A 14,328-nucleotide genomic window follows, 5' to 3' on the forward strand; every position below is an offset into this window, starting at 1 on the left:
CTAGGATAACTGGCAGATCTCTTTTAAAAATTATTATTATTTTTGTTTTATAACTTCAAGCATTTGTCTTGAGCTTACCTGGGTATGTTTAAAAACACTATACACTGGAACTTCAGCTCCTGGATCTTTGGAGTCAGGTCTGTACCATCACACTACAAAGCCAAAGTGACAGAGCACAGAGAAATTGCTGAATGGAGCCACAGACAAGAGAAGTGTTGCTGCTTTGTAACAACTTTCCCAAGACTTTCCTTGGAATGTGTTGCAAATGTCATGCTCAAAACTGAAAAGTAACAGAGCCATTAAACTCTCACCTCACGCTCTCTCCAACCTCCCACACCCACCCCCTTCCCACAATACTATGACACTATGATTTCCTATACTTACCACAACTTTAACATGCTTGGATAAATCTCTTGAGCTTCTTTGCAGAAAGTCTGTAAAGGCTGCCTGCAACAGAAAAAGGTGCAGGAATTGTCAGCAGCAATTCCTCTCTTTTCTTATTCCAGCACATTACCAAAATGCCATTCTTTCGTCAAACTTATTCTCATAGAAGATGTGATTATTTTCTTTTTTTAATTATGGTACTTCTCCCTTTCACAGGTTAACTGAAAAAAGTCCTTGGGCATCCAAGGATTTAAGTGCAAATTCTTGCTTGTTTCCATGTTTAAGGCACACGGGTACAGTGGGAGTCATCATCCAGAAATACATTATATGCCATACATTATCAAACTAGTGTTTCTCTCTTAAATACTTTAGAATAAAGTGTTGTCCATGTACCTCCTGAATGTAGAATTGGTTAATTCTATTTGCATATTCACACATGAAAATTAATCACTCCAGATACCTGATCTGTGCTCTCTACTCCCCATGACCCTACATCCAAGACTGTTTCTCAAAGCTACAAAGATGCAGGCCAAAACTTTGGGAATTCCTCTAGGAAAGTCACTATCCATGTGCTTCCCAAACCCTGAAAGAAGAGGAGCAATTTCTTGAGAAGCTTATGAGCCAGAAGCAGGGGGACCAAGATATGACCAGTACTGCGTCCAAAGGAGTGGCATTTCTCTCACCTGCTCAGCTCTGTATAACACCTGTACTTCAGGCACTTTCCAACAGACACCTGTGTGCGTGCACTTGAAATTGCAATGGGCAAAATGAACTGGCCTGAGCTCCTGATGTGAGAAAGTGGGGGGGAAAATATTTAAAAGAACATTCAAGGAACTAAGTTAGCATCGTTCTGTAAGACAAATCATAACTCACCCCTGCATAAAACATTTTATTTCTAAAGCGGCTGTTGAATTTCTCTGGATTTGCTTCTGTGAAAGGATAAAAAAGAAAAATATGAACACCCTAATAAAACAGACTTCATTATACCTTCACATTCCCTGCCAGCACTATAGTGCTTTTAGCACATATCACTCAGTGAAAATATTAACATAAATACATTTTTCCTGTGTGACTGTCCCCCATCTGTGCCTTTATCTGCTATCAGATTTCAAACACTGATATTGAATTCTTTCCCTTTCCTGCAGAGAGTGAAAATAGAAGGAAACAAAAGCAAAGAGGTAACAAGAATTCAGTTAATTTAACACCTCTCAGACTACTCATCTTATGATCCCTCAGTACGATTTGAGACTTCTGTTTTCACCAATGCAGAAAAAATTTCCAAGAATTATTAGAAATTTATGAAACACTAAGCCATGTTTTTAAGCAGGAGTAAAGCATTAGTTAATTACAAGATGAAACAAACACTTAAATTCTGATGTGTTAAAGAGCTACTGAGGAACAGACATTTCTACCCAAATATTCCTGCAGCAAGTTAAAAAAAACAGTGGTTACTCTAAAACCTATTCAGAAAACCATTTCATTTTTATTAGATTCCACATGATGGAGAATTTTAAGTCTAGTAGTAATGCACATCAAATGGTTAATTACTCTCACTGTTAAAGTAAATGTGGGGGATTCCTCTCTTGAAATTTTTCAGTCTTCAACTGCCAACTGCTAAATCTTATTATACTTCTCTGTCAGATTAAAGAGCCTTCAACTATCAGATATCTTCTCCTTGAGTAAATACTTACAGGCAGTGATTAAATTGCCTCTTAACCTTCTTTTGAATAAGCTAAATGGAGTTCCTTTAATCTCCCATTATAAGGCACGTTTCCCAGAATACAGGTCATTCTCCTTGGGAACTGCTTTCCTAGTCTGTGGCATCAAGAGATTTCAGAAGCAGACCTTCTGGCACTGTAATCAGTGTTAGTATCAACTGTCCACCCTTGCTCAGTGATTCTCTAGTGAAAACATCCAACTACCAAGACTGTCTTTCTGGCTAAAGCATCACACTGGTGTGAACACATTCAAATTACTTCTCAAATGACCACTTAAAACAATACTTCTAGTTCTCTTTGAAGTCACTACATGTCACAATATAAGGCTCCATTTTGTAAGAATGAGCTGCTTGAAGTTTCTGATTTGACTGCTTGCTCAGTTACTGTATCATCCTTCTTTTGTGTCACAGGTGAGTCAAACTCAGTCAGGGGCCCTTCTACTTCAAGCAATTAATTTAACTGCATAAGTAAATCTCATCCCACTTATTGAGCTCACAGCTCTTTGCAGAAGGTCTCAACACCCCGTGCCAAGCACCGGAAGGTTTCTAAAGGTTTAGTGCCTGTTCTGCAGGTTCTTTGATGTGACTATCCCTGATGGCTCCAGACAGCAGCCACCAGAGCACTGGATCTTACATGGATCTTAGGACAAATGCTCACCATAACCAAAGTCCTAGTTTAGAATGCAAAAGGAGCTTTTTTGAGGACAGGGACTCAGCAGGCCCTCAACGTACTGCTCCTATTTCTGACATCGCAGATGAGCATAGGTAGGGAGGAAGGACTCTTTCTGTGATATAGAATAGAGCCTAAAGTTGATTAGAGTGCAACTTTGATTGTAGAAGTAAACAACAGACTGCGGATCCAAGGCTCACTACATCCTCACCATTCTCAAACTATCAAGGGAGTAGAGAATGGAATGTGTTAGACTCTGTGTGTGTGCAGTGCAGGGGGGGCTTCCTGCAAATGAACAGTCCTTCAGAGCCAAGGGATCAAACAGCATGTCAGTAGGGATAAAGTAAATTGCATCTTCTGTGCTCTAGCAAAGCATAAGGATGGCAATGGAATAGCTAACCAGAACACTTCCTGAAGATGCAGAGCTAAGTACATGAGACTTGGATCCAATTCTCAAGTCTCAATCTGATTAGTCACAAGAAAAGTATAGAGGTTGCCATGGAAAAGGCCACATTCACGTACAAGTTCCTCTGAGACATTGTAATCACTACTTATTCTAAATATAACAGCTGACCAACCTCTGTTGCATAAAGTGCCCTGCTAGGCTGAGAGTTCATATCAATTTATCTTATTTTGATTTGCAGGCATGGTGTTCGTTTGTTTTAATAGTATATGTGATTACAACAGCTCCACATAAGCAACTACACATAGCCACTTAACTCAATAGCCCAAGTGCTACAGCTGTGAAAGTGCTTTACACTTTGCTACTGTTGCTAAGAATTTCTCTGGGCTGTCATCATTTGGAAAAGAGATTGGAATTTTCTTTGCGCTGCTTATTTCACAGAACCATAGAATACTTCGGGTTGGAAGTGAACTTTGAAGGACATCTAGTCCAACTACCCTGCAATGAACAGAGACATCTTCAACTGGATCAAGTTGCTTGGAGCCTTTTCAATCCAACCTGACGTTGAGTGTTTCCAGGAATGGGGCATTCATCACCTCTCTGGGCAACCTGTGCCAGTGTTTTATCACCATCATTGTTAAAAACTTCTTCCTTATATCTAGTCTAAATTTACTCTCTTTTTTGTTTAAAACCATTACCCCTTGTCCTATTGCAACAGGCCCTGGTTAAAATCTGGCTCCATCTTTCTTATAAGCTCCCTTCAGGTATTGAAAGGCTGCAATAAAGTTTCCAGGGAACCTTCTCTCCTCCAGGCAGAGCCAGCCCAATTCCATATGAAAAACAATACAACCCACACACCAGCAACATCTCCAAGGCTATAAGCTTCCCTCTCCTAAAAATACATAGGATTCACTTTGTATATTTTAGCATTTGAGAAGATAAGGTAGCCACCAACAGTAAAGACTTGTGCTACAAAAAGCTCTCCTGGCCACACATACACGCAGCTTGCTCTGCCAAGTATTTTTTCACTCATGTAAATTTTTAAAACACTGGCATGTCTGGAATAACATTCATTCTTTATAGGGTTCCATAACTTCATTATTAAATAATGCCTCCATTAAATGAGAAAGTAGACATGCACTTAATCTATACTGTATATTCACAGTCACATTAGCAATGCATAGTGATATGCACTCATAAAAAAAATGCATACAGCTGTCATCATTTCATTCCTGTGCCCTTTTGTGGCCCCTCATTATTATTCCTAAAGCTTGAAGCAGTCTTAAACATTATAAAATATGCATTAGCTCATTCCATCATCTATCCTGCTCTTTATTTAGCCTGGCATTAGAGTGCTGTCTTTTCATCTTGAAATGACACACTGATAGTATGACAGTGAAGATAAGGGAGGTTGTGTTTCAGAAAAAAATACCTGCATATGAAGCTGGAATGACCAAAAGCTGAACATAGAGAATTGAACCAGATTTGTTTCTACAAGCACTCCTGCCTAAACCATATAAATACAGCAGTTCACATCAGTCCAGAACCCAGCCAATTAAGCCACATTTCAACCTGTATGGGGTGGTAAAACTGCCACTGGCACAAGGACAGACAAGATGCTACAACTGCTCAATTCCTGACAGTTCTGTAGACATTAAAACCCTTTAACTTGCATAGAGACACTCTGGGTCTGTACCAAGTCCAGTGTCAATGCGCTGTACTCATCCATAGATAACAGCCCTCTAGCTTGAGAACACAATTATCCTCCTGCTACTTCCAGACTTGCAGCTCCTCTCCTCCCTCCACCTCCACACTTGCAACTAACTTATTTTTCTTTCTCTTATTCTGACATTTCTGCATCATCATTAACTTCCTTTATGTCTGTACTTATCTCCTTTACAAGATCTAAAACCTCAAAAATCTTCCCTTTTAGTCCTTTTCCTCCAGTAAACGACAGTCTTCCTTGTACTTTTTTCACTTTTTAATTATAAAGTCCCTCGGAAACTCATGACACATACAAGAAGAAAGAAAGTGATTGTATCTTGTGTTTTTATATTCCAGCTTCCCTTCTGAATTATAAGAACAGGATATCAAATCCAACTCCATTTCTAATTCATGAATTAACTGCCCATCCACAAGGCTAAGGAAATAAAATGTCCCTATTACCTCTAGATTCATGGAACTCCAGCGTAACATGTGCATCAAATCCAAGGCTGAAGTAATTATTGAAGACATTGAGGGGAAGCTGTAATTAGATAATAAAAATAGAGATGTAAAAATAACATGAATTAAACATTTCTCAACACACCAGGGATTAACTACTTTAAAGCTGGCATGTCAGGAAAACCTCAGAAGAAAGTAGGACGTATCAGGAAAATGTAAGCAGAAGGTTGCTCTGAAGGTTAGTAATGGCTTGTGGAAGAGGATCAGATACAAGAACCCAAAGAACACAAACACATCTACAGTACTTTATAACCATATATGTATCCTCGTAAACACATCAAAGGGTTCTTTATGTTGTCATTGAGATTTCCCATAAGGCTTCACTACTTAATATGTCACCAATACAAAGATTTTCATAATTGCTGGCTCCTCAAGCTCAGCACGGCAAATGAAATGCAAGCTGTGTCCTTCTCACTTCACATATAACCAGGACCAATGCAAGTCCCAGAGAAGAAGCCCTGATTCTACTGAGGGTGCATGAGGGAAGCACACATCTGGCCTCTTCATTGTTACACAGGCCCAGCAGGGCTGTACAAAGGCAACAGTACCATCCAACAGACAAGCTGGAAATTATAACTGAGAAGAGGAAAATGGTTCACAGAATCAGGGGTTTTTTTATACTTGTAGCACTTTCAACATCTCCAGTCCAAATGGCATATTACTATATGATTCCCTCACAAAAGATTTTCCCACTCTTCAATTATCAAGATACACTAATGGAGATTATATGGAGACCCACACACAAAGAAGTTAAATACAAAAATACACTACACCTTGCTGTAAAGTAGCAAACAGCTGGTATCCATTAGCAAAATCCTAAGGAAGAAAATTTTACATCCTGTTTTTAGTTTTGCCTAATTTGGAAATGGATGGTAGTCACAGGGTTGCTTCTCCTGCAACTAGAGAAAAACAACAATGACCTTTCTGATAAAATGCTAGGGATTTTTTTTCCAGGATTTAGTCCTTGGCATAAATGTTCAATGCCTGGGAGTTACAAACAACAAATAAACGCATTACATTTCACACAACTCTGGAATCACTGACACATGAAAAGAACAAAAGAAGAGATGCAAATAGAAAATTAAAAATGTTTATGACTCCCCACCCATGCAGCTTATGGTGCAACCCAAAGGCATTCATAAGCATCCTATAGTTTCCGTGGGAAAAAGTAGGCTCTAACCTTACGTGCCCCATCCTCCAGCTCATCCTGGGGCAAATCAGGGTTGCGCTCAACCTGCAGATTCCAGCGGTCCAGCTGGACAATGGTCCCATCTTCTACATGGCAGAGGATCTTGGACACTGGCTCATCTGTGTAACCCTGACAGCAGAATGTGACCAGAGTATCAGCCACGGATGGTGAAAACAAATCAAGTCACTCACCAATTACCTGACAGACCTCCCTCCTTTCATACAGGCCTAAAACACCAGATCAAAGGTTCCCAAGACATTTGATAAATTTTGATGCATCAATAACAAGCTATTACTGAGGTGCACAAATGTAGGGCAGGCAAAATAAAGCCATAAGGAGAGGCACTCAAAGTGTATTTGTGTTGCCTGGAATAACTCCAATGCTGTAGTCAAGGATAAACAAAGAGAAATAAAGTTTAAACTATACTTAAATTAGAAGCCTGCATATCATCCTCATTACTCAGCCTGAAATCCCAGATATATGTAAATACACTTTTATTACAACTACATCAATAGTAATTCAAAATCCCAGACTGGAAATTGAATCAAGCCATTACGCCTAAAGTGAAGCAGACCTTGGACACAGCCCTGCCTGCTATTTTAGCCCAAAGGAAGGTCCACCACACACGACTAAATCCAAGCAGCAAGTTGAGAACCCCCACACAAGGGTGCCCCAGTCAGTCCTTACCCCACCCCAGTTGAGGGTGCGGGCAAGGTCATTCCCAGTGCCAAGCGGAAGGACAGCCACTGGAGGCGGGGGGCTGAGTTGCAGCTCATCAAGGATGGAGAGGATCCAGCCCACCTATAAAAAGGGAAATGCAGAGAATTGGCAGTCAGAAAGATTAAAAGGAAAAAGGCATATTTTGATCATATCATATTCCTATTCACAGCAAAGACCATGTAAAAGAAATGCAAAAGTGAACGAAGAAGAATAATTGAAAATTCAAGATAATGTCTTTAAAATTACCACTATGCCAAAAGAAACTAAATCTTTGACAACAGTTATGAAAGAAAATGTGAGAGACGCATAAAAACTGCATGGTGTCTGAGAACTTGTCATGTCAAGCATTAACTTGCCCCCAAGTCTCCCATTTCCCAGACAAGAGACCTTAATGCTGAATTATTTTACTCAGTACAAAATATCTATATCTATATAATATATAGATATATACACATATATATCAAATAAAAGACTAAAAGACTGGAATAAAAGACAGAGTTTAATGCTCAGGGTTAAAGGCCTTGGATTTGGAACAATGAATCAGTCTCTTTTGTATTCTGAGCTATTAGTTATTTTACACAGCTATTTCTCTCTCCGGTCATTATTCTGGACTACATAAAACTTTCAACTAGAAATCTATCCAAAGGAACAAATTACTGTAAACTATTCTGTTTTCATTAAATGGTAATTTCCAAGGGGGAGAAAGAATTGTTACTAAAAATGTTACTAAAGATGTTACCAAACATTTTACAACTGATGTTCTTGACACAAAACCAAAGAACTCTTTATTAAACTACTTCTCACTTTAAACTACTTCCACTTAAAAAAAAAATAATAATAATTTGTGAAGAACCTGGGTTGCATTTTTAAATAAAGCATTAGTAAAAATAAACAGAAGATTTTTTTTTCCTCTCACAGTTTCCAAAAATGCTGTTTTTACTGGAAATGTGAGCTTTTAAATAAGATAGAAAACAGAAATCCTGACTGCAGCCGGACAAAATTTTTCTTACCCCAACTAATATTATTGTGGTTTGAAATAGATTCTTAACCCAAACTGGGATTACACCGGAGCTTCACAAAAGGCACTCAGCATAACATGGGTACTGGGAACAATAGCTGGAATCTGAAGATCAGCAGAGAGGGTGGCCTGATAAACATAGCAACCACCATGCTATTCAGTATTCCAGGGTATTTCTTTCTCCAGGTCTCTTAACAGATAAATTTATTTTTGCACAAATGGCATTTATCAGACAGCTATTTATCATAACCAACTGTCCAATTATTAAAGCATTCATCTGGGATGTGATCCCATATTCAAATTCATCGTCTGACAACAGTTATCTCAGGCATTTACAGCTCTCATGACTTTGGATGTCACCAGAAGTATGTAGGTCTTTTAGAGGGATTTTCAGAGGTAAATAATCCCCTATCTTTGAAAATATCTATCCTTCAACATTGTTAACAGGAGACAGAAAAAACAGTCCAAATAACTTCAGTGGGGCCAGGAAATCTTAAAGGGTCTTTTGCCATTACCACTGACTTAATCCACACACCTGCACTTCAGCCTCTCACTGCTACAGATAACATTACAATACCTAGCACTTCTGTGAATGATTTTAAGTGATAAACAGAAACTTCAAATTACTAATTTATAAGTACAACATTGCTATTAAACTTGAGGTCACTTCTAAACCCTGTACCTTAGCTGTACAATCAAGGATGGCACAGACTATCATTTCCCTGTAAACAGAAACCTCCTGACTGCTTTGAAAGGGAAGCTTTCCACCTCTGCCCTGGAAAGTAACAGCAAGCAGTTATGATGGAAAACTTACAATAAGTTCTGATTCAGCTCAATAATGCAAGGTAACATCTGGTCTCATTGCATATTCATTAAGTCCATTTGAGCCAGATTTCTCATTTCTAAATGTAATGGCTTTGGGAATAACTAGATATTAATTTGCTTCAAACTGAGTGGCAGCAAAAGTAATAATGGAGTGCTGTTCATACTAATGAGAAGGTGCTGCCACCTCTCGCTTGCACTGTTCAGCAAAGGGAAAACAAAGGATGGTCTGACTCAATGTAGTTGCATTCTTTTCTATTTTAATACCTTCATGACAAATAGTTTTTTCCCCTGTGAAAACACTGGCTTCCTCAGATGGAAAAGAGAAAGAATTCCAGCAACTGACTGAATAACTTTTTTGCAGCTTATGTCTCCTGCTAAAGCAATGCCTTGCACATTTCTTAAGAAAAGTTCATAATTGAGTAATGTTTTAATTCCCCATGAACCAGCAAGACAGCAGTCTTATCACTAATTTTTTTTTTCCTTCACACTTCCAGGGGAAGCATTGGTATTAGTAACCCTACTGATGGGGTTTTAAAGGAACCCACAGAAGCTGAACAAAAAATTCCCCAAGAAATTCAAGCAGAGATGAGCTAAGAGTGGGGTTACAGCTCACTACAAAATAAACCAACCACCTCTCCAAGCCCTAAACATCTACATATATCTATTCTGTCCAATCATTGCATCTTGCAAGGGGTAATGCATTTTCCTTAGCATACTTACTGTTAAAATTACTATCAAATGCATTTTGGGGAACTGAGCCTACTAGAGATTAAAGGGCAGTTTTTCAACTGTATTTAAGCACTCAGTGGCACAGACTGGGATTTATAACATTCCTAATTACTGGAGAGAGAATGCAGTTGCAATAACTCCATTACCACTCATGGCCTCCAGACCCTAAACTGCAGAGTCTGTCTCCAACCGAAGGTGCCCAAATCCTTTAAAGATTTGAATCTATTCACTTATCCAAGAACACAGAAATTCTGTTGCAAAGAAAAATACTGAACATGGATCTGCCGGATGCCAAGCTAATTGTACGACCAATGCAATATCCTTCCTCACAGAAGCTTCATAAAGAAAATGGGGAAACTAACTTTCTTTAGGCACAGAGAAGACACTACTTTACTGTACTCAGACATCATGGAGACAACAGCAGGAAGGAGCAAAGTGGCTCCCAGTCACTGGTTTAACCTGCTAGACCCTCAGATCTACGTAAATAGCGAGAGGAGAGCAGCAAAATTAGTCTTTATCTTTTTGAAGCTGTACCAAACCTTTATGCATAAAGGAAAAAGGACTTTGGACATTAGGATCCGGCCACATATCTACACAGGCCAGGCCACACATAAAATTGAAAAACCAATATTAGATTTCACAAGCATTAGGTATCTTATCTGCCTCTGCAGGTGTTGTGAGGTGGGGAACCCATCACTGCAAGGAATTTAATCACTTGGCCGAAGACCACAGGGCTGCCAGGCACCGGCCACCTACCGTCCCATCCCCGCCACAGGCCAGGATCCTCAGATTTGGCACTTTTCTGTACAGCTCCAGCCTGGCCAGGGAGGGAAAGGGAAAAAAAGGAAAAAAAATATCAGAACAATAATGCAGACACTTTTTATGCGTTTTGCTGAGTGACAGTGTAACCATCGCTTCCTGCAGTTTCAAATATTCATTACTAAGAAGAATGTAAGTGGAGGTGGGAAAAAAAAAAATCTGTTGCCAAAAGCCTCAGCAGTGACAAGGCTTTGGCCCTGGCAGTCACAGGCAACAACAGCCCCAACCTAACCTGAGCCCTGTGGCTCACTTCATGTCTTCACACAAACACATGCAAAACCACTAGGATGTGAAATAAGACCTTCCTTCCTTGTTAGGCAGCACCTCCTGACAAGTGTTTGATCAGTTTAGCATGCTGCCATGCTAAATCTGGAAGGCCAGATTCTCACATTCCCTCTAGAGAGGTCAATCTTTCATTTTTCTCTTACCCTAAAGTAAATGAATTTAAACACTGAGGTTCTTAAACAAAATTTACTATCCCTCATCATGATTTGACAAGCTACTGTTTCTCAAGCTTGTAGAATATGACAGCTTCTTCAGTTGGTAACTACATTTTAACACCACAGAAGGCAAGAACATCTAATACAGGCCTTTTCCGGGATATCTGATCTAAGATACCAACAGGAGAGACAAAAAAAGCACCCATTGAAGTCCTGCTTCTTCAGGTGCATCAAGGAATGGCAGAACAAAATATCTTGTAATGGAGTGGGTACATTGTGTGTAGAGAGCTGAGTGACCAGAGGACCTAATCCTCCTTTAGCCCCATAATACAGCTCTGATAACTGTATGTCTGCCTTAAAGCCTCCAAACATCTGAGAGAACAGCACTGTAGATGTTTCTGCAGGAATAACAAAAAGCTTGGGTGCCTTGAATAGAAATACTTAGACTGTTCTTATACGGGTAAATATTTTATTTTACATTATTACTAGCTTTTTGTGCTGCCTAAATTGCCAAAGTAGGGCTGAACAGACTGTTAAGTACAGCAAGTATTCCCATTTCAGGTACCATAGAAGTGTGGTTTCTTAACCCTTGGCAGCAAGAATCATCCCTTTAAAGACAGGTCCTCTCTCCCGTGGAAGAGGATCACAGTTCAACTGTCCAGATAAAGTGAGGCAGTTACTCAGCAAGCAGAGACACCTGCATAGTGCTGTCACGTATGGCAATCTGGAGACAGCCTCACCCCACTGTAATTCGCATCCATTAGGGAATGGTCAGGCATTGGGATCAGCAGTGAGTCAGTTTTGGAGCCATCTGGACCTGGCTCTGTCTGACACAGGGGCAGCTCCTGATCTCTTCTCACAAAAGCCACCACTGCAGTCCTCCCTTTTGCTACCAAAACCTGGATACATACACCTCATATACACTCCAGTAATCTAGCCAAGCTAGGCCTTTTTCTGCTTTCCTCATCAGAAAAGAAAAGAAATAGGTTGTGCAGAGATGAAGGCTTAAAAACTTACGCATCTCTTGGCCCTTCCTGAGAGAGATCAAAGACCTGGCGTGGATTCAAATACCACATAAACATTTGGAGAACCTTGGTACCCTGACAAGAGAGAGAAAAAAATCGAAGGAAGGGAAATTAGAAGTAGTTTAATGATTATTAGAAATAATAGTGTGCATTATTCATTATATTTGAACTGCTTTTCTTTTTTTTTTTCCTGTGCTTTATAAAGCAAACAAAACAAGAAAAGACAACCCACCAATCTGGACAAGGTTCACATGTAAGTATATAGACTAATTTCAAAACACAGATCACTAATGGTTCGTAAGAACAGGTATTTGGGGTCAGACCAAAGGAACATCTCCCACAGCAACCCATTCCCCTGCCTCTCATCACCTGAAACAAGAAAAAACCTCTCTTATCCCACAGCACCCTCAATCATCCATGACAGCAAGAAGTTGAACAAGATTGTATGCAAAGTCACCATCACATTTGACACTGTCTTGCCCAATATCCAAACAATGACAATACTTTGACCTCCACCATCACCACCATGAACACTCATAATTGTAACCCTCATTTAATGAAGGACTCTGAGGGCTACAGCTGCCCCAGTGCTCCCTCACTCAGTGCAGCACGGCCAACTCATCACCCAAAAGTATGATTTTTGTTTTCTCAAACTCCTGGGTTCATGTTCCAGACACTCAGTTTCCTTCCTCCACGTTCTGCCTAGACACAAAATGGCAGGAGCTCTTACTATCAGCAGAGAGCTAAGAACTCTGTGGGGTGAGCTTGTATTCCAAAGTAATTCAAGAATGCCTTTCAGACATGGCCTTGGGATATCCATCAGGAATATTCCACAGTTTCCCCTTCTGAGGGATGGCTCTTCTGCCTGACACCTTCCTTTAAGTGGAGAATCAAGAATAGCAGTCATAGTACTTAGGAAAAGGTATACAAAGAGAGCAAATAAATGTGATGTTTGCCATAGGTATTCTTCCAGTCTCAGCTGTGTGTGGTTCATAGAACTCTTGAGCCAGAGGGAGGTACAGGACTCCAGTAATCCAGGTTTTTCTCTTCCAAATCTCTCCTTCAGCCTGTGTAAACTTTCAGAATCCACAACATCCTATGGCAGCTGAACTATGCAATGTGAGAAGGAGCAGCTTTTTCCTTTGTTTTGGATCAGTCTTAGCAGTTTCGTTTGATATCCTCTCTAATTCTTCTAACAGAGGAGAAGGTGAATAAGGGCTATGCTATTCTCCATACTCTATAGGCTTTTGTTGTATCTTACATCAGTCTTTTCTAAAAGAAGGACCTGTTTATCTAAAGGCACTCAGATACTTTGATGTTCAAAAAGCAGCAGAACTGACCTGGAAAACATTCACTTGGGTAAGTATTCATTCCAAGAATCCTAAGGAAAAAGTTTGCTGTCACTGAAACCTGGTTCTCTGTGGTACAGTACAAGACCACTAATGATTTTTTAAATGCCATAGGAATATGTCATTTCATATTCACTAGCCTTTCCTAGTAAAATCAAACTACTTTTTGGAAAAAGATAAGTCTAAAACTGCATTGGCAACCCAAATTTTCCATGGAAAGATGAAGTCTTTTGAAAACCTCCAAACTGTCATTTTAGATTCCTTTCAAGAATCTGAAAATAGGAATGCAACCACTCAAATACTCAAGTACCCATTTCAGTCACCCAGCTCCACCAAAGTGGAATGGTCATTCAACAGCAAGGACCTCTTCTGAGGACTGCAGTTAAGGCAGAGAGTCCTTTCTATCTGACTGATCGAGAACTATTGTCATTTAACTAGCAGAAACCCTACTGTTAAACTAAAACTTTGTGACCTGGATCCAGCTGATGCTCTTACCTGATTCCCTCCACTTTTTGGATTGACAAAAACCAGCAGTGGCTTCATGAGTGGAGAAGAGATAGGCTTTATCACAAACGGCCGGCCTTTGTTCTCCTGAGAAACAGAAGCAAGAAATAGCTTTAGTACAAGCTATGTATGTTTTCCTGGCATAACACACACAGGAGACCCAACCTAGCTCTGATAAAACTACCTCAGGTATTGGAAATAGTACAGCCACATCAATGTGGTGCTCAGCTGGGACTTATTTATCCAGATGAGACAAGAGAATATAAATAAGAGGGGGAAAATATCACTTCAGGGTAATATATAACTATTTTAA

The 14,328-nt window shown here is 39.7% G+C and overlaps 1 protein-coding gene across 8 annotated transcripts in view; it reads right to left on the minus strand.

Moving 5' to 3' along the window:
- Nucleotides 1-14,328, minus strand: part of DGKI (diacylglycerol kinase iota) — a 215,115-nt gene that overhangs the window by 95,637 nt on the left and 105,150 nt on the right. For all 8 annotated transcript variants that reach the window (XM_064654708.1, XM_064654704.1, XM_064654700.1 and 5 more), the window contains 9 exons: nucleotides 14,007-14,102; nucleotides 12,155-12,237; nucleotides 10,635-10,695; nucleotides 7,274-7,387; nucleotides 6,578-6,715; nucleotides 5,341-5,419; nucleotides 1,258-1,313; nucleotides 385-447; nucleotides 79-152 (listed from right to left, as the gene is read on the minus strand). In XM_064654708.1, coding sequence (XP_064510778.1) covers nucleotides 79-152; nucleotides 385-447; nucleotides 1,258-1,313; nucleotides 5,341-5,419; nucleotides 6,578-6,715; nucleotides 7,274-7,387; nucleotides 10,635-10,695; nucleotides 12,155-12,237; nucleotides 14,007-14,102 — 764 coding nt within the window. The remainder of the gene's footprint in view (nucleotides 1-78; nucleotides 153-384; nucleotides 448-1,257; nucleotides 1,314-5,340; nucleotides 5,420-6,577; nucleotides 6,716-7,273; nucleotides 7,388-10,634; nucleotides 10,696-12,154; nucleotides 12,238-14,006; nucleotides 14,103-14,328) is intronic.

This window comes from Pseudopipra pipra, chromosome 5, assembly GCF_036250125.1.
Source record: "Pseudopipra pipra isolate bDixPip1 chromosome 5, bDixPip1.hap1, whole genome shotgun sequence".
Taxonomy (NCBI): Eukaryota; Metazoa; Chordata; class Aves; order Passeriformes; family Pipridae; genus Pseudopipra; species Pseudopipra pipra.